Source organism: Mustela putorius, unplaced genomic scaffold (genome assembly GCF_011764305.1).
Source record: "Mustela putorius furo isolate JIRA1106 unplaced genomic scaffold, ASM1176430v1.1 tig00000139_pilon_pilon_pilon, whole genome shotgun sequence".
NCBI lineage: Eukaryota > Metazoa > Chordata > Mammalia > Carnivora > Mustelidae > Mustela > Mustela putorius.
In genome coordinates this window covers 1954928-1977555 of record NW_025421293.1, presented here as the reverse complement: position 1 = coordinate 1977555, position 22628 = coordinate 1954928, and the positions used below count along the sequence as shown (strand labels likewise).

The 22628-nt window shown below is 50.9% G+C and overlaps 1 protein-coding gene across 1 annotated transcript in view; it reads left to right on the top strand.

The window, feature by feature from the left end:
• GALNT17 (polypeptide N-acetylgalactosaminyltransferase 17) overlaps positions 1 to 22628 on the top strand; it is a 419652-nt gene that overhangs the window by 202227 nt on the left and 194797 nt on the right. Inside the window, exon 4 of the mRNA XM_004761697.3 lies at positions 18296 to 18470. Coding sequence (XP_004761754.1) covers positions 18296 to 18470 — 175 coding nt within the window. The remainder of the gene's footprint in view (positions 1 to 18295; positions 18471 to 22628) is intronic.

Sequence of the window (22628 nt, the reverse complement as noted above, 5' to 3'; positions counted from 1 at the left end):
TTTTAGCTCTTACATGTAGCTCCATATCCATTGTGAATCATTTGTATATGGTTTGAGGTAGGGGTCTGAATTTTTTTTTTCCATGAGGATATTCAGTTGTCCTGGGAGCATTCGTTGAAGAGACCATTCTTTTCCCATCGAGTGGTCATGGCATTTTTGTCAAAAATAAACTGCTTTGTAAATGGGAGGGCTTATTTTTGGACTTTATATCCTGTGTCATTGATCTGTGTGTCTGTCCTGCAGCTGGTATCATGCTGTCTTGAGAACTCTTCCTTTATAGTACATTTTAAAATCAGGAAGTGAGTCTTCCAAACTTCTTCTTCCTTTTCAAGATTGGTTTGTCCATTCTGGGTCCCACGTGTTGACATACAAATTTTAGGACGAGTTTGTCCATTTCTGTGAAAAGACAGTTGGAATTTCGTCAGGTTTTGCATTGAAGCTATCGGTCCGTCTGAGGGGTATCGTCATCTTAGTGGTATTAACGTGCCAGTCCATGATGTGGAGTGTCTGTTTATTTAGATCTTCTTTAATTTCTTTCAATAGTGTTTTGTAGTTTTCAATGTATCAGACTTCCCTTCTTTGGTTAAATTTATTCCTAGATATTTTATTATTTTTGATACTGTTGTAAGTAGAATTGTTTTCTTAATTTCATTTTTGGATTACTCATTGCTCATGTATGGAAATGCAACTGGTTTTTGTATATCGATCTTGTGTTCTTCTATGTTGCTAAACTTGTTTATTAGCTCTGATTGTGGGGTGTGTGTGCATGTGTGTGTGTGTTCTTTAGAGTTTCTGTCTAGAATATCCCATCATCTTCAAATAGTGATAAGTTTATTCTCACTTTCCAATCTGAATGCCTTTTATTTATTTTTCTTGCTTGGTTTTCCTGGGTCCTATATTTTTAGAAATGTTTACTCTTTACCAAACGCCTAATATCCCATCATGTCTAGAGCAAGAACATTGGCCCATGTGTATTCTGATTGTTTATAAAAGGCTCCTTGGGAGACGAGAGCTAAGTCATGAGTGAGCTCAGGGAAACACAGGGCTCAAGCAGGGACCCCAGCAGGGACATCTGGCAAGCTGTTGTGTGGACCAGTGCTGGGTGCAAGGTGAAAATCTGGACAGAAGGAATGGCTGCCCTGTGTTTTCTGCCCGTGACCTCACCACGGTGCACTGCCTACTCTTAGGAGGAGGTCAAAGCAGACCATGTCTGAGGGATGAAATGAACGTCCTCAGCTGATCCAGGCAGCAGGCGTGGAGAGAGAGAGCACAAACCCTGTCCGCCCATGGCCAGAATGTCCAGTTACCGGGGAGGAGGGGACAGTCCATCCTCACTCAGACATCTTTTCACTCATCAGAGCAGCCAAGATGACAAAGATTAATAAGCGCCCGTGTCGGTGAGGATACAGAGCAGAGAGACTCTCATATGCTTCTCACGAGACAGAACCTCATATCTGGAGAACAATTTATCAATTCATATTAGAAGTTCTTGTCTCAGTTTGTTTCTCGGAGTCCACGGTCTCTCACGGTTCGTCTCCTGCTCTGAGGGAGGGGGCGGGGGGATGGGTTGGCCGATGGCTTTAGGGAGCACTGGGTGTTACACGTAAGCAGCGAACCCTGGAACACTGCACCAAAAACTGAGGACGAACTGTATGGTGACTAACATAATATATATACAGAGAGAGAAGTTCTTATCTCATTCAGACGGCCTGTCCTCAGTTTAAAAATGCGGTATGTTTGCAGGAGAGAGTAATGGCAGCTCTCCTGTATCTGCCTCAAGTCCCCACTGCTTCGCTGTGGATGGAGGCCACGATGGCTGTGTGTCACTGTCACCTGGGATCCCTCCTCACCACCGTCCTGGGGGCTCCTTCGCCCCCTCTTATGCTGAGCTCCACACGTTTCTCTTTTCCTGGCTTCCATGCTCATTTTGGCGAAACACGACAGCTAGAAGCTTCATTAAGGAAGACCGCAAGGAAGATGAACTCTTCGGAGATCATCCGTTTCTGAAGAAAGCTTTGTCCTCGTTTTCCGTGTGACCAATGGCCCGGCTGAGATGGGCACCCCCTTCTTTCCGACGTTGATGCTCTTGCCTCTTTATCTTCCTTTCAGTGTTTTAGAGGAACAAAGGCATTCCGATTTCTGATCCTCGGTGCGTTTTTTCCTTTTTGGAAGCTGGTGGCATCTTCATTTTGTCCCCACAGTTTTGAAATTCCCAATGACGAGCCTTGGTGTGGGCTCAGTCTTCATCCATTGGGCTGCACCTTTAGTGGCTCCAATCTGGAATCGACTTCTGTCAATTTTTGGAAAATTTCTTGGAATATTTCATGGGTAATTCCTGTCCATTCTTCTCGGTTCTCTATTTCAATGTCTCCCCTGATTCCATCTTTCCCCCCATTTTTCCATTATTAAGCCTCTTGGGCAGAACTTTTCATTTTCTCATCCTTTCTCTGCCGCCTTATCATTCCTTACGTTTTTTGCTCGGCTCTGTTTGCTCTCTCCAGTTTTTATCTTCCTTCCCTTCGATTCAGTGTTTTATCTCTGCTATCATGGTTTTACTTCCAAGTGCTCATTTTTATTCTCTGAGAGCTCCTTTTTATGGCATATTGTTCTTACTTAATAGAAGCAATATGTTTCCTTATCCCCTGGAGGATATTAATAATATTTCGTCCTTTGTTTTGTTTCTCCCTGCACGGTCTGTCTCCAGTCTCCACACGTTGCTTTTCTCCTGCTCTTTGCTGTGTGGCTTCTGGCCCCCACACTGGAGGCCTCCCCCCTCGGGATCACCGCTGGTTTTGACAGCAGAGGGGTCGTGTGGGCTGGAGCACAGGGCGGGGACGGGGATCTAGGGACAGGTTGCCTTTTGAATGGCCTTCCCTCTGGTCCTCCTCGTTCTGTTTCCCCGATTTACCCACAGTTCAGGAGGCACCTGGTGCTGTTGCCATCACTGTCCTCAAGGATTCTCTGTCCCTCAAGATACAAATTGAGTTGATTCTCAGTGTTTCCCGTGGTTAGCTTGGGGTTCAGCTGCCACACGGCGGTCTGTGTGCTTTCTTACCCTTTCCAGCTTCCCTGATACTGTGCTTTGTGTCTCCTCTTGTGCTTCCTCCTACCTCGGAATAGGTCTGAGTATGGGTCTATTTTATTTCATTTTTTAAAATCCCTTTACTATAGTTTTCAGTGGCTTGGAGTAAGGAAGTGCATCAGATTTATAAGTTAAATTCATCTTCTTATCGTGATTAATACGCCGTATTAGTTTTAATAACTTTTTTTTAAAGATTTTATTTATTTGACAGAGAGAGAGAAATCACAAGTAGGCAGAGAGGCAGGCAGAGAGAGAGGGGAGGAAGCAGGCTCCCTGCGGAGCAGAGAGCCCGACATGGGGCTCGATCCCAGCACCCTGCGCTCATGACCTGAGCCGAAGGCAGAGGCTTTAACCCACTGAGCCACCCAGGCGCCCCTAGTTTTAATAACTTTTAATTGAATTGGTAAGTTGCTCTCCAGCTCCATGGTTCTGTCCCATGAGAAGGACACGAGAGTCTCTTTCTCCATATCCTCCCCCGACACTGACTCTGATTTATCTTCTTTGTCTTGACTGTTCTAATGGGTGAGCAGTGACATACCTTTAAATCCACTTTTTTGGAATCCTAGTGATAATGGGAGCTTCTTTGTATGTTTTACTGCCTTTATTTTCATAGAAATTTGCCAACTGATGACCCCACCTTCTGTTTTCTCCTGAAGAATTGATCTTTGCCTCACTGATTTGTAAGAACGGTGTATATATATTAAATGAGCTCCTTTCATGTTCATCTATCAGGTGTTTCTCCCAACTTGTGCTTTTCACTTTTTCTTGTTTATTGCATTTTTCTGACAAATGCAAATTTTACATTTTTAAATTTACATTTTACATGTTCAAATCCACTTTTTTGAGTGATGTCCTGAGAAAGTTATTTATCATCCCTAGATGGCACAAATATTCATGCGTATTTTCTTACAGGTAAATTTTTTTTTTTTTTCAAAATCAATTCCAAACAGATTAGACATTTTTATGTTCAGGTATAGGAGTTTCAGCACAGAGACCCTTGTCTCCAAGTATGCTTCTCTGAATTTCTTTAATAATCAATCTATTCTCATTTAACCACTGATTTGATGTTGCCTATTTTCATATGCTAAAATGTTGTAGATTTGGAAACAAGGTGGCCAGGTCACATGAGGACTGATTGGTTTGGGAGGAGGGTGAGGAGGAGGGGGTAGTCATAGAAGGGTCCTGGCTCTGGTGACCGGGTGGGTGTTGGCGCCACTCGTTAGGAAGAGAATATGACAGAAGTAGCAGTTGTGGGAAGGAGACTGAGTTTACTGTTCTGGATGTGCCAAGTCCAAATACCCGTGGAAGTTAACGCACCTTCAAAACTCAGGTGAGGGGTAACTGTCGCCGTCAAACTAATATTCGTGGCTAGAAATAATATTAGACTAAAGTAATATTAAAATAACAATAGAGACTTCTTTATTTCTACTATCATAATCCTTAATACATTTTTAAATATGTTTTATCAAAAGTTTTCAACTACTTTTTAAAAACTTCCCTCAGGGACGCCTGGGTGGCTCAGTTGGTTGGGCGGCTGCCTTTGGCTCAGGTCATGATCCTGGCGTCAGGGATCGAGTCCCACATTGGGCTCCTTGCTCAGCGGGGAGCCTGCTTCTCCCTCTGCCTCTGCCTGCCTCTCTGTCTGCCTGTGCTCGCTCACTCTCTCTGACAAACAAATAGATTAGAAATCTTTAAAAATAAAATAAAAGTTGAAACTTTAAAAAAATTAAAAATAAAAACTTCCCTCAGTACCTTCTTTGTTCTTGGGCAATAGCATGTGGAGCAAAAGGTAGAATCGAATCCTGTGTGCTGCTGGCCAAGGCCTTACCTTTTCTGATCTCGAGCAAGTTGTGGATAATAGTGGCTTTTATACAGGGATTAAATTGTGAGGTTTAGAGGTAATACTTGCAAAGCGCACGGTACAAGTCCTGGAAATAAAATAAAGGTTGTTTTTACGGAGTGTGCTCACGGTGTTATTTGATTGGCTAGCTCCAGACCGTTCTTCAGCACTACTTCTGTGTCACCTCCCCTGGGAAGCCATCCCAGATTTCCCAGCTGTGGCAGGGTTGGGGGCCCTTTGCCTCTCCTCCCCAGGCACCAGCATGGATTTTGGCGCAGCACTAGGGCCGCTGCGTTGCCTTTGTGTGCCTGTCCGTCTCTGGACTGTGAGACCCTTTAGGGCGAGAACCACAGCTCCTTCTCGCTGCTTTCCCAGCACGCCGCTGAGTCACGGTCAATGCAGATTATTCACTTAAAGTGCACGTGTGCAAAGATGTTTTTTTCCTACTTCATCCCAGGAGCTTTTTAACTTGGTCTCGTTGTACATATTTGGGCTTCAGCACTGCAGTTCTTTTGGTTGAGGTCTCAGATCTTACTGACCTCTGCTAATCAGCATTGAAGTGTCCTGGTGACCAGGGCGGCCGTATGTCTGCGCACTGGTGCTTCCCTGTGGGCCAGGCACACCCAATCGGGCTCTTCTCTTGGCTGGCGCATTCAGAGGTTGAAACCAGGATGGCTCGAGTTAGAAGACTTCTTTGAGTGGGAGGTCATACCCTCTGGCCTTCCAAAAGGCATTTTGGAGACGGCACGCTGGCATCATTTGCTTTTCTTCTTAGCTTACAATCGCGGGGCTCGGAGAAGTCCTGTGTTTCTGGAAGATAACATTTTTCTGGTGTTGTCGAGGCTCCAAGTCAAGTAGCCAGGAGACACCTTGTTATCACACAGCTCCACGCTGGCCCAGGCTTCCTTACTGGAACAGCACCTGCCGTTCCCACAGCTGTAGGGAGCCTTCCTCATCAGAGACCATGCTTGTTTTGTCCCCAACCAGATGGCTGCAGTGTGACAGCATTTGCTCTGTGGGCCTGTATTCACAACTGGGTTGTAGGTTCACATTCTTCCTTGTGTGTTTTCAGGCCACAGGGAGGAGAGATTCAGAAAGAGAGTGTATACCTTTACACGAGACAGTGGGAGAACCCCACTGAAAGCTTCAGAGGCTAACTGGCTGTGAGATGCCATGATGGAAAAAAATGCAGTAATGACAACAAAAATACTTTGCTGTTTTGAAATAATTTTCAATTCATTACAAGTTGCAAAAATGGACAAAAGTCTTAGGTGTTTTCACTCAGTTCCTCCCAGGGGCTACCATCTTGCAGAGCTCTAGTCCTCGATCATGACCAGGAGGACATTGACTTTGGTGCCGTCCACAGACCTTGCTCTGATTTGACCGGTCGAACATGGAGGCATGTGTGTGTGTGCGTGTGTGTGTGTATGCACGCGTGCAGGTGGTTCTGTACAGTTTTAGCACATGTGTACATTCCTGTAACCAACACAATTAAGGTATAGAAATGTGCCAGCACCACAAAGCTTCTCCGTGCTCGCCTTCAATACCCACTCCCGACTCCCACCCCCATCCCTGACCCCTGACAACCACTGATCTGTTCTCTGTCCTATAGTTTTGCATTTTCCAGAATGTTCTCTAAACTGAACTCTACAGAATCTAATCCCGGTGGTTGGCTTTTTACACTCAGCATGGCTCCCTCAAGATCAGTCCAAGTTGCCGTGTGTACCAAGTTCATTCCTTTTGATTTTTGCACAGAGATCTATGATACGGCTTCATCACACTCTGTTCCCCCTTGGGCCGTGGGAGGACATCTGGGTTGTTTGATTTGGGGTTTTTACCAATAAAATTTCTATCAGTGTTTGTGTACAGATGTTCGTGTGAAAATATAGGTTCATCTCTGTGGGATAAATGGCTCAGAATGCAATTGTGGGGTCTTGGGATACATGCATGTTAATGAACTTTTTGGTCATTCATTCCAGTTGTATGATATCCTCTCTTTAAAAAGTTTGATTGACTTTTAATCCTCCAACCCGGCCTCCAGTGGAAGAAAAGTGTCTGTTTTAACCTTGATGACCATGACTGTGGCACCAAAGGGAATGGTTGGGTTCTACAAGAACAAGTTATCAAGAAAACTTGTTGGAAGTTTTGCCTCATGATCAGACTCAGGGTTCACAGTGATGGGAATCAACAAAAATGCTGGAGCGTCCGACCCAACCCAGGGACAACAGTAAGGCTGAGCTGGGGGAGAGTCGGACCCAGGCATGCCGAAGTGTTTATGAGTGACCGGCCACCTCCAGTTCTTCGGGCTGCCTGGAGAGAAGTAGAGCTGGGGAGGTGGCTGAGAGTCGTGTTACAATCCCGCTTCCTCCAGTGGAGAGGGACAGGCCCAGAGGACTCCTCGGGAAGGAAAATGGTGCTTTAGTATATGTCGAGTGCCCTTCCTTGGACCTGCCAACACTGTCTAGGAGGGCAGGGATAGAACCACCCTGGCACAGCTCCAGAAAGGAAGGGGCTGGGCAGACAAGCACAGCACGGACAACATCTCCTGGGGATTCACACTTAGGGTTCCTACAAGTTGGGGAAATGAATGAGGTCTTCGTGGCCCTTGAGTTGGCCCGTGAAAGGGCTTTGGGACATCGGGGAGCAGGAGGAAGCAGCAGTGGGAAGAAGTACCCGAACAGAAGCAGGGAGGCGTGGGGCCCACAAAGGGAATGTGTGTATGGGATCCCACGTGCAGGAACTGGTGGGTGGACCGGAGAGACTCTCCGTCAGGTTCGCAGAGCCCTACAGGGCCCCAGGATAGGGAGGAAGAGTGCGCACAGGTGAGTCTTCGACCCTCGCTAGCCCTGCTCCGCGGCCTCAGAGAAGAGGGAAGCCCGGGCTGCTGGAGCTGCGCAGCCTGGGATGGAGGCCGGCGAGCCTGGAGGTAGGACAGAGAGCGGTGCGAGGAGGCCCGGGGGCTTGAACTGGGGCTCCGGAGCTGCCCAAGGCCATGTTCACCGTTGTTCCTCCAAGAGCGGTGTTCAAGCTTTGACCTTATTTTACTGCGGAAAAAAATGAGCCGGGCACGTGACGGGGGTGTCTGTAGATCACTTCAGCTTGAGTTCTGGTTCGCTTGCGCTTTGGCCTCAGGCCGTGTTACGGGGTCTGGAAAGGCCTGTGACCAAGACCAGCCCCAGATCTAGACCGGACCTTTGCTTGCTCTCGCCCTTAGGGCAAGAAGGCTGCCTTCAGAGGGTGGGTCCTGGTGGGTCCTGCTTTTCTTTCTTTCTTTTTTTAACCCTTTATTTATTTATTTTAGTTTTAATTAATTTTTTAAATTTATTTTTTATTTATTTTCAGCATAACAGTCAGTATTCATTGTTTTTGCACCACACCCAGTGCTCCATGCAATCCGTGCCCTCTCTAATACCCACCACCTGGTTCCCCGACCTCCCACCCCACCCCCCGCCCCCTCAAAACCCTCAGATTGTTTTTCAGAGTCCATAGTCTCTCATGGTTCCTAACACCCGAGGGAGGGCAGTGGGCTGCCTGGCCTCAAGGGGGTCTGCTAGGCAACGCCTCCTCGCGGGATGTCCGGGAATGCGGGAGGGTTTGGTACAAAGACAGAACAGGCGTCCTGTGGCAGCTCAGGACCAGGTGTGTCTCTGTTCCCCAGGTGCCCCTGACCCAGTGTAAGTGCTCCCAGGTGCTCCTGGCCCTGGGGCGCCCTCTCTTCTGAGTTCTATCCACTGTCACCCTCTTTCCGCATCAGAACATTCCAGTGCAGTGCAGTGCACATCCCGTGCAGCCGTCGCGTCTTGTGCGGCGCCGTTCCTGCCCCCTCCGATACGCCTGCTCAGGGCCTGTGCGTCCCGCAGATGGTCTCCTGGGGCAGCGGAGACACAGTAGGTTCTGTGGGGCTTTGGGGACCCTAAGACGAGCTGCTCTTCACAGAGCGCTTGCGGGTCACCTAACGGTCCGGCGGGGGTCGTTGGCTGTGAGCGCGCAAGAGCAGCCCCCTTGCGCCTGCGTTCTTTGCTGCCCTTGACCGGGGAGACGCCAGGGCTCTGAGCACAGAGTCCCCAAAGGCTAGAGAAGGGTGGGTTGACCAGATGCCTTGCTCTCTCGTTATGCCGCTCCTGGCTGCCACCAGCGTTGAAAGAAAACTGGAGGTGACCCAACACCAAGACCTGACCCCGTTCTCTCCAGGGCTTCACGTCTCTCATGCTCTGCTCTGCTCCCCCCACCCCTGCCCTTAATGACTGTGACTTTTGCTATTTCGAGGAAAATTTTGCCGGCTTCAGAGCATGCAGAATCAATATCGCAGTAAATAAGAAACATAATGAAAGAAAAACACACTCCAGCCTGTAGACAAATTTTATCGCTTAAATTCACATGTTATTATTAGAATCAGCTGCGACTGCCAGACTTGCCACGGCCTGTTGTTGGGGGCAGGATCGGGGGTGCTCTTCTATTTGGGGCAGCTGCTTGGAGGCACCACCTCTGGGCTCTATGAGTTTCCCTGTTGCTCTGGGCTACTTGTAGGGTTTTTTTGTTTTTTCTTTAAAGGTGAAATTTAAGTGGGGACAGCAGAGGTGAGGACCTTCTTAACAAAGGGATTGGAAGCAGGGGTGGCTTTCCTTTTCAAAGCGCCTCTCATGAATGCACGACTCAGTGTGATATATTTAGTGTAACACTTTGGTATATTTTGTGCCTTACATCTCTTTTCTTGCTTCTTTTCCTCTTTTGCTTTCTTTAGTCCTTGCTTTGATCTCGCTATGGAATAGCCTTTAAAACGCTCTCACACACAGCAAAAACAGCCCTTTAATCTCCCCCGTTCTTCCGGAAGTTTTCTGCTCCCGCCTCTTTTTATTCTTCCCTCTTTGCTTCCATAGTCAGAAAATGCATTCTTTAAGTCCCAGAGCTGAGCGCTGCTCGGAGAATAAAATATGCATTATTGCTGCCTTCTGTATTATTTCAGCCTGCATTTTAACATGCTCACTTCCTCTCTGCGGATGTTTGCAGGGGCTGGGATTTCAGAGACCGGCAGGGTCTTGCAGTGGTGTGGGGACCGTGGCTCATGTGTCACTCCTGTCCCTTCGGAGTCTGGTGGGACTGTCCGGAGATGCTCCATGTTCCGCAGGGTCTTCTCTATGCCCCCAGCCCTTGGGAGCCTCCCCAACAGCCCAGGGGCTTGTTCTCTGGGGAGGACCGACCGCCATTCACGTACGGGTGCCTACAGAGGCAGGTGCCTGCCTGCAGGGAGAGTGTGGGCGCCTCAGAGTTACCGAGGGGGCCAGTTCTGGGGCAGACCGGGTCGGGCCCCTTCTTCTGTGTGCAAGGTGCGCTCCCTGCTTGAGCAGACCAGGGACTTCGGGTCTCACAGCCCAGCACCCACAGGGACCGGAGGCGGAGTGCCGGGGGGATAGCCCGTGTCGCTTACAAACCGTGACTTGCGGCAGGGACCTTACTCTCTGCGCTGCAGTTTGCTCCTCCATAACGTGGGGACAGCAGCGCCCCTACCCCACGTGAAGTCTCCAGGGTAACAAGAGTTTAGAGACCACAAGCAGCAGGTAGGTGGCTTCGCGCCAACAAGTATGAAGTGTTAAAGCAAAAATACAAAACAGATGCCCGAGAACACAAAAGCCGTGCAATGTTAGAAGTTGGCAGATTAGGTCATTCTGTCACTGACTGCGAAAGGGGAGCTGATCCGGACAGCATTGGGGAGCATTTGACGGTCAGAGGACGGTCTTAGCAGTTTTGGCATCGAGATGCTTCGTCATAGACACAGGTGAGCCTCGTATGTGAAGTGTTCAGAAAGTCACGATTATTAGCAAAAAGGAACTTGGAGCAAAAGGAACTTCCACGAAGTCAGGCTCACCGGGGCGCACTCACCGTCAAGCTGAGAAAACCCGTGCGTTGGGACCCCGCGCGTCTGCATCCCCGCTGACCGCGCCTTCACCCACTGTTTACCCTGAAGCCTGTGGGCTTTGGGGAAATTTATGAATAAGAGATTTTCTTTTTTAAAGACGGGGGCGTGGAGGGCGGGCAGGCTGGGCGTGGGGCAGGGTCGAGAGGGAGCCAGAGAGAAAATCCCAAGCAGGCACCACACACAGTGCAGACCGTGACGGGGCCTGACCTCACGACCCTGAGATCGTGACCTGTGCCCACATCAAGAGTCGGACACTTCACTGGTTGAGCCACCCAGGGGCCCCAAGAGACTTCCTTTTTCTTAAAGAGGATCCTCCACATCTTAGAGACTCTCCGTTCTACAGAACCCAGATTTGTTTCTGGAACTTCCTATCTCCATCTCACAGATGAGAAATCCACCTCCTGCACGACCAGATGACCAGGATATGTGACCAAGTTTCTCTAACCCCCCCTTTTTTTTAATTTTTGAAGATAATGTTTAAACATGCACTGTTGGTTTTTGTAGGGCCACTTTCTTGTATTTAGCTGGTTAGCTGTTTCAGGCCCAAAGATACTCACAGGCATACCCGAAAAGCCAAGTTTGAAGTCCATATTCTGTGTTCTTTCTGTGGTACCGTAGGTGATTTTTACGTTAAATCTCATTAAAAAAGACCCTGTGGAAATGTAGGGCTAGTCATGACAAGTAACTCTGCTAAAACCCCATGCTGAAGACTGTGATTTTTCTGCTGAGTGATCTTAAAGTCCCCCGGCGTGGTGAGCTGGGAGTTTTCATGAGGGACGGAGGGCAGGCTGGTGTTGCGGGGCCTGGGAGTCTGACATGGAGTCGAGGGCTGGATCCTCTCCTCAGAGACCAGACCCCCCTTCAGGGAGCCTGGAATTGCTGTGGGAACAACCTTCCGGTCGACTAAATGACCAGAATGAGAGTCAGAAAAGCAAACTGACGGCAAAACACAGAATCCGATCTTCAGGGAGGCCTCGGTGTTCAAACTCACCTCAGAACGGTTCCTCACCTCCTTCCCCAGCTCCAAGTTAACCCAGGCTTGTCGACCACATGGTCACCCGCTGTGCGATCCCATTTATATGAAATACCCAGAAGAGGCAGGTTCACGGAGACCAGGAGAACAGGGATCTGTGGTCACTAGAGGCTGAGGTGGGGGTCAGAAGTGGAGAGTGACTGCTTAACAGATGCAGGGTTTATGTTTGGTGTGATGGAAAGTTCTAGAACTAGATAAGGGGATGGTTGCCCCACATCGTGAATGCACAGAATGCCACTGAACCGTACACTTAAGAAAAATAAAACGGTCAATCTCATGGCATGTGTATTCATCGCACTGCCAACAGTGAAAAAGAATCCAGCAGTGCTTTCCAGAAGCCTTGGGTCTGTGCGAGAATTGTGTGGAGTGACCACAACCCTCTCCTAACGCCGGCTAAATCAGAAACTCTTGCAGTGTGCCCGGAACCCTGTATTTGCACAGGCTCCCAGGTGATTCCCAGGAAGGCACCGCATTCTGAGAAACGCTGCATCTGAGGCACGCAGTTTTTGCTTTTTGCTTTCAACTGGAACACGCCGGATGTGCCCTTTTCTCGTCCCGGCTGTCACAACCCATGCATCCGCAGCTAGCGGCGTGTCCAAAGCCCCGCCGCCGCCGGCAGGGAGAGGTGGTGGTTGTGAGTGGCTGGGCTGGCGGCGGTGGCACCGAGAGGGGCAGGAGTGATGTTGGCGGAATCGTAGCGCTAAGAGCAATACACCAGGAGCCTGGGGGTGAGAATAGAAGCCCGAACCTGTGCGGTCCTGGGCAGGGGGCGGACCTAATGGCCACGTTGCTCTGTGCAGGGCCGACCAGCAATGGGGACCCAGTTTGGGAATCGGCAAGACGGACCCTCGCCGTAGAGACTGAGATTAGCCCCAAGGAGCTCCATCTCTCTGAGGAGGCAGAAGGAGAAGGTTCACGTCGTGGGAAAAGCAGAGACGGGCTGTGACCCCCTGGGATCGGGAGCATCTGCTCCGTGAGGAGGAGGCCCGTTCCACGCCCCGGGGCTGGTTCACAGAGAGGGCGTTGAGCAGGTGGTCGCCGCCGGGCCCGAGCTGCTCCGAGTGTGCTCTCCAGGCCAGCAGCAGCCACAGCCCCTCGGAACTTGTTAGAAATGCGAGGTCTCTCCGCACCCCAGACCTACCAGGGATCCTGAGAAGCACTCCTCCATCAGAGCTCACACTGACTGTCCGAGTCGCCGTTCCTGGAGGGAGAACTAGAACGTTCAGGAGGTCTCGTCCTCAAGACACAGCAACCACGTGAGGGTTGAGAGGTACAGATGTGACTCAGCCCTGGACAGCGTGGCCACGTCCGAGGTCACGGCTTGTGGCACCAAGGCTCAAGGACTGGCTCCAGAGCAGGTAGAGATGAGTTCTGAAGGCCAACGCTTGCCTCTGAGCGGGGCTTAGACGCAGGACCGGACTGCTGCTTTATTCTCGAATATCCCTGAAAGCGCAGGCTCTAGCTATAATTCTGTAATAATGATTCTGCCGTAGTTCTCAGTCTCCGTGACTTTCTTCTTGCCAGTATGTACTCCTTAGGCCTGGATGGCAGGTGTCTCTTTTTTTTTTTTTTAATTTTTTATTTTTTATAAACATATATTTTTATCCCCAGGGGTACAGGTCTGTGAATCACCAGGTTTACACACTTCACAGCACGCACCAAAGCACATACCCTCCCCAATGTCCATAATCCCACCCCCTTCTCCCAAACCCCCTCCCCCCGGCAACCCTCAGTTTGTTTTGTGAGATTAAGAGTCACTTATGGTTTGTCTCCCTCCCAATCCCATCTTGTTTCATTTATTCTTCTCCTACCCACTTAAGCCTCCATGTTGCATCACCACTTCCTCATATCAGGGAGATCATATGATAGTTGTCTTTCTCCGCTTGACTTACTTTGCTAAGCATGATACGCTCTAGTTCCATCCACGTCGTTGCAAATGGCAAGATTTCATTTCTTTTGATGGCTGCATAGTATTCCATTGTGTATATATACCACATCTTCTTGATCCATGAACAGACATTTCTGCAAAGAAGACATCCAGATGGCCAACAGACACATGAAAAAGTGCTCCGTATCACTCGGCATCAGGGAAATACAAATCAAAACCACAATGAGATATCACCTCACACCAGTCAGAATAGCTAAAATCAACAAGTCAGGAAATGACAGATGCTGGCGAGGATGCGGAGAAAGGGGAACCCTCCTACACTGTTGGTGGGAATGCAAGCTGGTGCAGCCACTCTGGAAAACAGCATGGAGGTTCCTCAAAATGTTGAAAATAGAACTGCCCTATGACCCAGCAATTGCACTATTGGGTATTTACCCTAAAGATACAAATGTAGTGATCCAAAGGGGCACATGCACCCGAATGTTTATAGCAGCAATGTCCACAATAGCCAAACTATGGAAAGAACCTAGATGTCCATCGGCAGGTGTCTCTTTTATCGCTATGGAGAAGATGCGTCTCTCTTCTGGTCCCTTCCGAATGCGGGTGGCGTTTGCTTCTTTCCTCTCAACCTCCCCAAATGCTATTTACCGAAACGTTAAGAAGTGCAGAGATTGCCGAATGACGCTGGGCCAATTTACTATTAGATTTTATCACATTGGAAGGTAAATGCTTATTTTTGCCAACATGAGTTTTGGTTGTTTTTTTTTTTTTCCTCTGAGTTTGCTGATGAGAAAAATCATACGTAAATTTTTTTCTTACTGTTGTTGTAACGTCCGAGCATGGTTTCCTCTGTTAAGGATGATGAAGGGTCTCAGGTGGCGGGGGGGCATTTCCTACCACGGTCCGGTTGGGAACGGGCTTCTTTCCCTGGTGAACTTGTGGGCCTTGTTTTTACATGGTTAATTCGTAGGCTCTCTTGCTTTAAGGCGATTTCCAAATCTCAACACCCCAGGGCCTCAGACTGTTAAAACTGTGCTCCACCAGGATTACTCGTTTCTGGAAGTCTCCGGAGCTTTCCCACTCACCCATTTCTCTTGATGCGGACCTATCCCTGTGGGGCACAGCTGCTTCCAGAAGGGAATTCCTTTTTCTCTCTGGTCCCATCAGGAGCCTGCTTGCTGACTGGGTCTGTGAGCCATCCTCAGGTCTCCGTGTGTCTAATGCATTTGATTCTCCTGCCTTTGGATGTTGGGTTATGCTCTGAGGGTAGGGACTGTGTCCGTTTCAGCCGTGCAGGCACTCTGTATGTATCTGTGACATGAAGGCACATGGCCTCCTCTTGAAGCTCTACCCATGACAGGCTCTGCCCCACGACACTGCTTGTAGCCAGCCTTGTTCCTGGCTCTTCTTCCTGCCTCCCGAATGCGCGTGTGTCCCCAGGTGCTGGCCCAAGTCTGCACTCCGTCCCTAGAGTCTCCGGGCTCTTTCACAGTGTCCTCTCTCACCATTGTGTTCCCAGTACCATGTGCCTCCTCCTCACCTCAGGGTCGCTGGTTGGTTCAGCAGTCTGCCTGACGTCTGCCGGCATCTCATTGTCCCCAGGTGGACTCACCGATGTGTTCTCCGACTTCTCTCCTTTTTCTCTTTTCTGGTTCGTGACCTCTTCCCAGTCTCCCAGACACTAGTGGTTTTGTCGCCTGAGAAGACCCAGTTCCGTGCTTGGGCATTTCGCTGTGTGTTTATGTATCCGGGGACGTTGAGAATGCATGTCTGGAAGCTGCCATCCAGTGACCGGACACAGTGCCCCTGGGGGTCCCAGTCACCCGGCAGCGAAAGGGTGACAGTGTCTGGGTGCCTGGAGTAGAACTCAGCACTCAGCATTCAGGATACTCTCCCTGCACTTACGGAGAGTCCCCAAATTCCTACCGCCACGCGCCGATCCTAGCGAACGGGCAGGTGTCCCACCGCGCCATTCCGCGGGTGAGGTGCCCGTGCGCGGCCCCGGCATGTCCCTTCATCCCCCGGCCGCCCGCCCGGCATTCCTGAGGAAAAGTTAAGACCCGAGCAAGCCTGGCCTGCCCCACGCTCTTGGTCAGAACTCTTGTTACGAGAAGTGTAATGAAGACGGGAAAAATCCCGCCAACATTCAGCCGGTAGAGGTTTCTAGAAGCTCCAAACCCCGTGTATTTGGTTATCCTTCTCTCATGGAGAGTGAAAAACAGAGGGTCCCCACAGCCTGGCCTCACCTCTCGCCGGCGCTGGGATGAGGGCGAGTACTGGAGAGACCAGTTGGTGACGTCCCCAAGCACAATAATTCTCCAGGCTGTGTAGTGTGCCCGGCATGCGCCAAGAAAGCCCTGTGTGTTTTGAGCTCAGTGGTTCTCAGTGTGGTTCCCCATACTCCAGCATGGACACCGCCCCCCACCCCGGGCCTTGTTAGAAACACAGACACGCAGGCCTTACCCCCAACCTTCTGAAAATGGGACTGTGGGGGAGGGCCCCCCCCCCACCGTTGGTGCTAATGTGCCCCCAGTTTGAGAGCCACTGTTCTAACATGCAGGCCTGTTCCCTTCTGGGGGCGGCTTCCTCGGGCTCCGTGGTCTGCTCTGAAGTCTCTGTCCACGTGCTCCACGGCTCTGCAGACGGGAAACTCAGGGTTGAGCCTTCACACTGTGACAGCGACCTTGCTGGGCATTCCCTCACAGGGACTCATTCCGTCCCCACCACACCGCTACGGGTGTGGTGGGGACGGAATCATGCTGTGATGATCGTCCCCTTCCGCAGAGGAGGAAATTGAGGCCTGAACTGATTGGCTAAAGCTCCCAGGGCCACTCAGGAGATTGGTGGCAGCTCTGGGTTCCGAATCCCAGGCGGCCCGACTCCAGTGTTGAAAAACCCAAGCACATGCTACTTCTTGTTAGAGGGTCATGCCCCTGCCCCATCCAGATTCCCACTTTTTCCCCTTCCCAAATACCCCCTCCTGGTGTTCGTTTGCTTGGCCGCCATAACTGAGGACCACAGACTGGGCGGCTTGACCAGCAGTTCTGGAGGCTGGACGTCCAAGACCAAGGTGTGCGCAGGGTCAGTGTCTCCCGAGTCTCCCCCGCAGCCTGCAGAGAACCACCTTCTCTTTGTGGGTGGCCCCCGGTGCCTCCGAATCTCTTCTTAAAAGACCACCAGTCATGCTGGGCCACACTAACAAATTAATCACCTCCTTCAAGTCCGTCTCTGCAGATAGGATCGTGTCCTGAGGACCTGGGGTGGGTAAGGCTTCGACAGGTAGATTCTGGGGAGTGCACAGTGTGGCCCATCAGGTTCCCACTCCCTCACCATGTGGGCATTTGATAGGAACCGCTCCACGTCTCCGTGCCACGGAGACTCCCCGCTCCCACCAGCTACACACCCCGGCCTCTGCAATTCTTCCCGGGTGCCATGGCAGCATCAATTCCCGGGACGTCACCCGTGACCTAGAGAGCTCAGCCTCTACCTAGGCTCACATCTGTGGCTTTAATTCCCCAAAGTCGCTGTGTATAACCAGGAAGTGAGGGTTCTACACGACATCTGTAAATACAACCTCTTTGGGTTTCTCTCAAATGGCGTCAGAGGGAAGAGTGTCTCTTGAAGGATGGTTTGTGGCCCGCTTGTGTGCTCCCCAGCCTGCAGTGATCCGTAGCAGCGTCTCCAAGGCTGGATCCTCGCGGTGTGCAGACCTGTGAGTGCCCTCCCCTCCCCCTCCATCTGGCGATTCTCATGTACAGAAAGGGGTCAGCTGTCCTGTCTATGGGGTAGACATATTTGGTGCGTGTCTTAGCCCTTCCATTACTCAGTGTGTGACCTCAGGACAGGTCAGCTCCCCCAAGACTGTTTCTTCATTTGCAAAGTGGGATGAATCCAGGTAATTAATGGAATCAATCTAGCTCCCTCCTAGTTGCTGTAAGGATTAAATTGGATCATATAAATAACACACTGTATACCACCTGCTTGTCGCAGAATGGAGGCTGCTGGATCTCTGGTAGGGCAGCACTTCTGCTACTAGGCAAAGATTCCTTTGTTAAACTGAGACCACAGCAGCAATCTTGTTAGCTGTGCATCTGGTGCGTGACTGTGGGACTGGACCACCCAGGATACGTACTCGAAGAACCAGTGTGTGCGCTGATGGGAAAACGTGTTTAGAAGTTGAATAACAGGACCCAGGGGACGGTGGGGGGGCAGAAATGCTGGCCTAGAAAGGAGGAAAGGCCACAAAGAGAAGCAACCTCAGAAGGCATCTGCTGGCCTGGAGCGGTCAGAACGTTAAAGCCCGATGTGGATTCTGTCCAGCTGTGTGGCTTGGACGTGGGGCGAACACGGCTGTTCTGCGTTGGCGTGTCGGCTGTCTCCCGACGCTCTTGCTGAGCCAGTTGTCTCCTGACTAACACTACTAGCATGTCCACTTCTCTGCCTCTCGAGCTCCCTGAGGATCCGCTGGCATCGCAGTGGGTCGGACGCATGGGTGACATGACGTGTTCATGGACCTTCTTGCATTTTATCCTTTGCAGAGGAGCTGAAGGCCCCCCTGGAGGAGTACGTGCACAAGCGCTACCCCGGGCTGGTGAAGGTGGTGCGCAACCAGAAGAGAGAGGGCCTGATCCGAGCTCGCATCGAGGGCTGGAAGGTGGCCACGGGCCAGGTCACTGGCTTCTTTGATGCCCACGTGGAGTTCACCGCTGGCTGGTAGGTCACAGGCTGGACCCCGGGGGCACCGAGACCCACAGGAATGTGGTCAGGAGCAATTAGAATCTGGGAGGTGGAACTTTGCCTGTTTCCTCTGGGGCTGCCAGAACAATGGAGAAGGACTGGTTGTTAGTCGGGGACAGAACAGGGAAGCAGGGACAAACGTGCCGTACCCCCTGTTCTTCATTGTGGATATCACCCTCCCCATCGTCATCCAAATGCCCGGCAGAACGTGAGGTTGATTGCCAGAACTCAAGATAATCCTTGCTAAGGGGACAAGACAGCCATATGTATTCTCTTCTCCCACTGGCGTGTTCCCTTGTCTGAGGATGGTTGAGTGCTGTTTGGAGGAAAGAGATCCATTTCTAATGCTGCCTACTCAGGGAGAGCCTCCTGGAACCCATGGGACCATCTGTGACATCATATGCAGGAAGGGGAGGGTTCATCTCTACAGATGTGGCCCCCAGGGGTTTCCCAGGTGGTGAAAAGATCGATCTGGGAGAAATGGGGGGTGGGGAGCCCCAGGGAGAGGAGGCGGCTTGGGAAGCAAGACTAGCAAAGCATCAGAATGCCCAGATCCCTCAGTGAGCGCTGACAGTGGGTTAGGACTTCCCAGCTGAGAAGAGCCGTCATGTGATTGCTGCTGACTGACCACCGGCGACAGAGCAGCGTAGAGGTTAAATAACCTGTGCTCAGTTTGTTGAATTACTGAGAAGCAGAGTTTTCATCTCACAAATCATGTTTGTAACGTGTCGACTCACGGGCACCATCTTGAATACACGTTGTTCACAGTACCAGATTGAAGAGCCACCGTCCCGTCACCACTGACACATTAAATCATTTCTTCTCCTTCATTTGCAACAGACTTTAGAATCTCTTTCATGGCCAGATCAGAGAATGGCTACCCGCGCGAGCCCATGAAGACTGGAAACGGGGTCAGGGCTGACCCTGCCTCTTCCAGGTGCACATAGGTAGCTGGTGTCATCTCAGACACTAGTTTCCTTCCTGGTGTTTCTGCCGCCCTCAGACCTGGTGACACAGGGCTGTATGCTTGCCGCCCTGACCTCCCCCATGCTTCGGAGTTGTTTATATCTCATAAACAATTCTCAGATTGTGGTCCCCAGACCAGCAGCAGCATCTGGGAACTTGTTCGAGAAGCAGATCCTTGGGCTCCCCCAAGGCCTCTGAAATCAGAAGCTCTAGGGGTGGGTGCAGCGATCCACTTTAAGCAGCCCTCCAGGTGACGCTGCTGCGCACTCAGGGTTGAGAACCGTTGAGCTGGAGGCCACCCAGCAGATGGACTCCGATGTCCCACGGGACGTCTGGCCTTTCTCGCCACATCCTTGCCTCCCGGTTTCTTTTCTGTCAAAACTGGTGGCTCTGCCCACATCTCTTTTCACTTGATTCTTTCCTCCCGGTTATGTCACTCACCCAGTCAGCCTCTGGCTCTCATCAAGCTCTAGCTCTGCCTGGTTTTCCCTTCTATCTCGCACATCTCGCACGCCTGCCCTTTCCCCTTGGCCTAGACCCCACTCCCCCACCTCACACCTTGCACCGAAACTTGCACAGTGGCTGCCTGAGTCATCCTTTCGACACATATTTCCTGGGTGCCTGCCACGGTTCCAGATGCTGTCCTGGGCCAGGGGTGGGGTGACCAACTCTTCAGGTCTGCCTAGTGCTGAGGGATTTCCCCAAATGCAGGACTTGCAGCAGTAGAAGTCCTAGGCAAGCTGGGACAGTTGGTCATTCAGCTGGGGTTCAGAATCGGGCAGGACTCAAGTAGCCCGTGGTCTACCTGGTCTCTGTTCCAGCCTTAGCCCATCACACTCAGTTTCCACATGTCTATCGGAGTGACCTGTAGTCCCTGGTGGTTCCTCATTACAAGGTAGACACTGTGTCTCAACTTTCACTGCGTTATGCTGCTCTCGTAATTTCCAACCTCAGTGATTTCTGACGACAAGGATTTTCATCTTATCTGGGAGCCGGTCAGCCACTGCTTCTCCGTCTGGAGCTCTTCTGCACACGTGTTCTGCATTCTGAAACCTCAAGGAGGGTTTTGTTTTGTTTTTCCCTGTAACTTAAAGTACCTTGCTAAAGCCGACGGAATTGGTCATAGCAATTTTTAAAACTGGTGTTAGTTTTGCAATTATTAGCCTAAATGTAGTATAGAGAAACCAGGACATTTGAGTTCAGTTGCTTGGAGTCTGTAGCTTAAAAACAGCTTAACTTTGTACAGGTTAACATGTGGTCACTTAGTAAAGTCCTTCTGAGACTCTTTCTTTTTTGTTTAAAGAGTTAGAATTTGTTCTCTCTTCCTGGAAGGGAGCACTGACATTTAACAGCCCTTAGGCTGTCGTCCTGTGTACATAAAATGGAAATCTGGCCATAAGAGGCCATGTGGGAAAGGAGTCGTGATGCATTTTATTTTATATGCCAGTGTACTTGATTGTGAAGAGAGCAGAGATTTGATTCAGGACTCGTGGACACTTGTACTAAAATGCCTTACGCTGTTAACCATGAGGTCTGAAACAGGAATTGCTTGGGGCCGGGCAGGGGAGGGGGGGTCGGACCGTGTAATTCTACCCTGGTCACGGGCTAATGAACAGTGTGAAGACAGCCACTTCGAGAAACCCCAAATTAAAAAAAAAAAAAAGAAAGAAAGCAAAAACCAGTCTGTAGACGAACAATCTGATCATTGCTAAAGTGAGGCTGTTTTCACCTATTGATTCGATGAAGTCCTATTCACCACCCCGATGGGCTACGGTTCTCCCAGTGTTTCAGATCCAGGTGTGTTAGCTACAGGCTGTGGGTCTGGGGAACGCCAGAGAGTCGTGCTGTTACCTAAGAATGCGAGTAGGTGGTGGGTGTTTCTCAGCCAGAGCAGTGAGTGCCCGCGAGGGGGTGAGCGAGTGAGCGCGGCGGGTCCCCCAGAGGCAGTCCGCAAGTCTCTGGGCCTCGGAGGCTGCGTCCCGGCTCCGATCTTCCCCTGAAGACGCCGGTGGACGGCAGCACACGGGACCGTTTAAAAGTGACAAACAGCTCAGTATTGAAACGGGACACCTGTGTCCTGTCTCTCGGTCTGAAGCAACAGGAAGCAGAGCTCTGCCGGGGATGCCCCGTTGTTGTGGCTCTGCGGGTTTCTGCTTGGATGTGACGTCGTCTCTTCTGCTCAGACCCCATTGTCCAGAGCAGGTCCCAGATGATGGGCTGCGGGAGGGAGAGCACCGCGCTGCGGGAAGCACAGCCGGCCGCCCCGTGGAAGGTAGGGTGTGCCCGGGGCGGGCTGTGAGTAACTGGGAGCAGGTGCATCTTTGCCCGCACACTGGGAGGTCACCCCGCAGCATCAGAAGCATTGGTGGAACAAAGCCGCCTTGCCCCCGAGCTCAGAAGCCCAGCACAGTGGCAGGCGACTGATTGCTTCTCTGCAGCCACCAGACCAGCCGGGGGACCCTGGTCCCATCAAGGACACGGTGGAGCTTATGGGCAGGGCGCGAAGCCAGGCCATCCAGGTCAGAAACCCCGGCTCTGCCACCGGCTGGCTGTGTGGCCTGGGGCAAGCCACGTAACCTCATTTGTCCGATGCTGATCATACTGTCTACCTCCTGGAACCATTGTGAGGTTTCCATGAGTCGCCCTGGCTCCTGTGGGACGCCTCGAATGGTGCCTGGTGTGTAGTAACTGGCCCATAGCTATCCGCGGCCATTAGCTCATGCGGAAAAACTGTGTGTGTTCTAACAGTGGCAAAGGCAAGGTATAGTCAGGGTGACCTGATGAGATGGAGAAGATGGTCCAAGAGCTGAGAGGAAGGGCAGAGCCTTCCTACCAGGAGAAACCAAGGAAGGCTTCCTGGACGAGGTGGCACTTGATCTGGTAAGACTCCATAGGTAACTAGACTTCCTGCCAGTGGCCAAGGGCGTTCCTCCCGGGAGGAGAACTGCAGGAGCAGGTGTTTGGAGGGGTGAAGCTCTGAAGCGTGTCTCGAAGCCCTAGCGAGTCAGTCCCACTTGGCTTCAGTCTGCGTGGTGCGTGCAAAAGCACTGGGGGCAGTAAATGGCCCAGGGTATGTTTTATTGCTCATTTTAAATAGAAAGATGAGATGAGCCAACAGGTAATTCAATAGCTGGAAATGAAAAGAGATGGGAAGCAGGCCGAGCATTC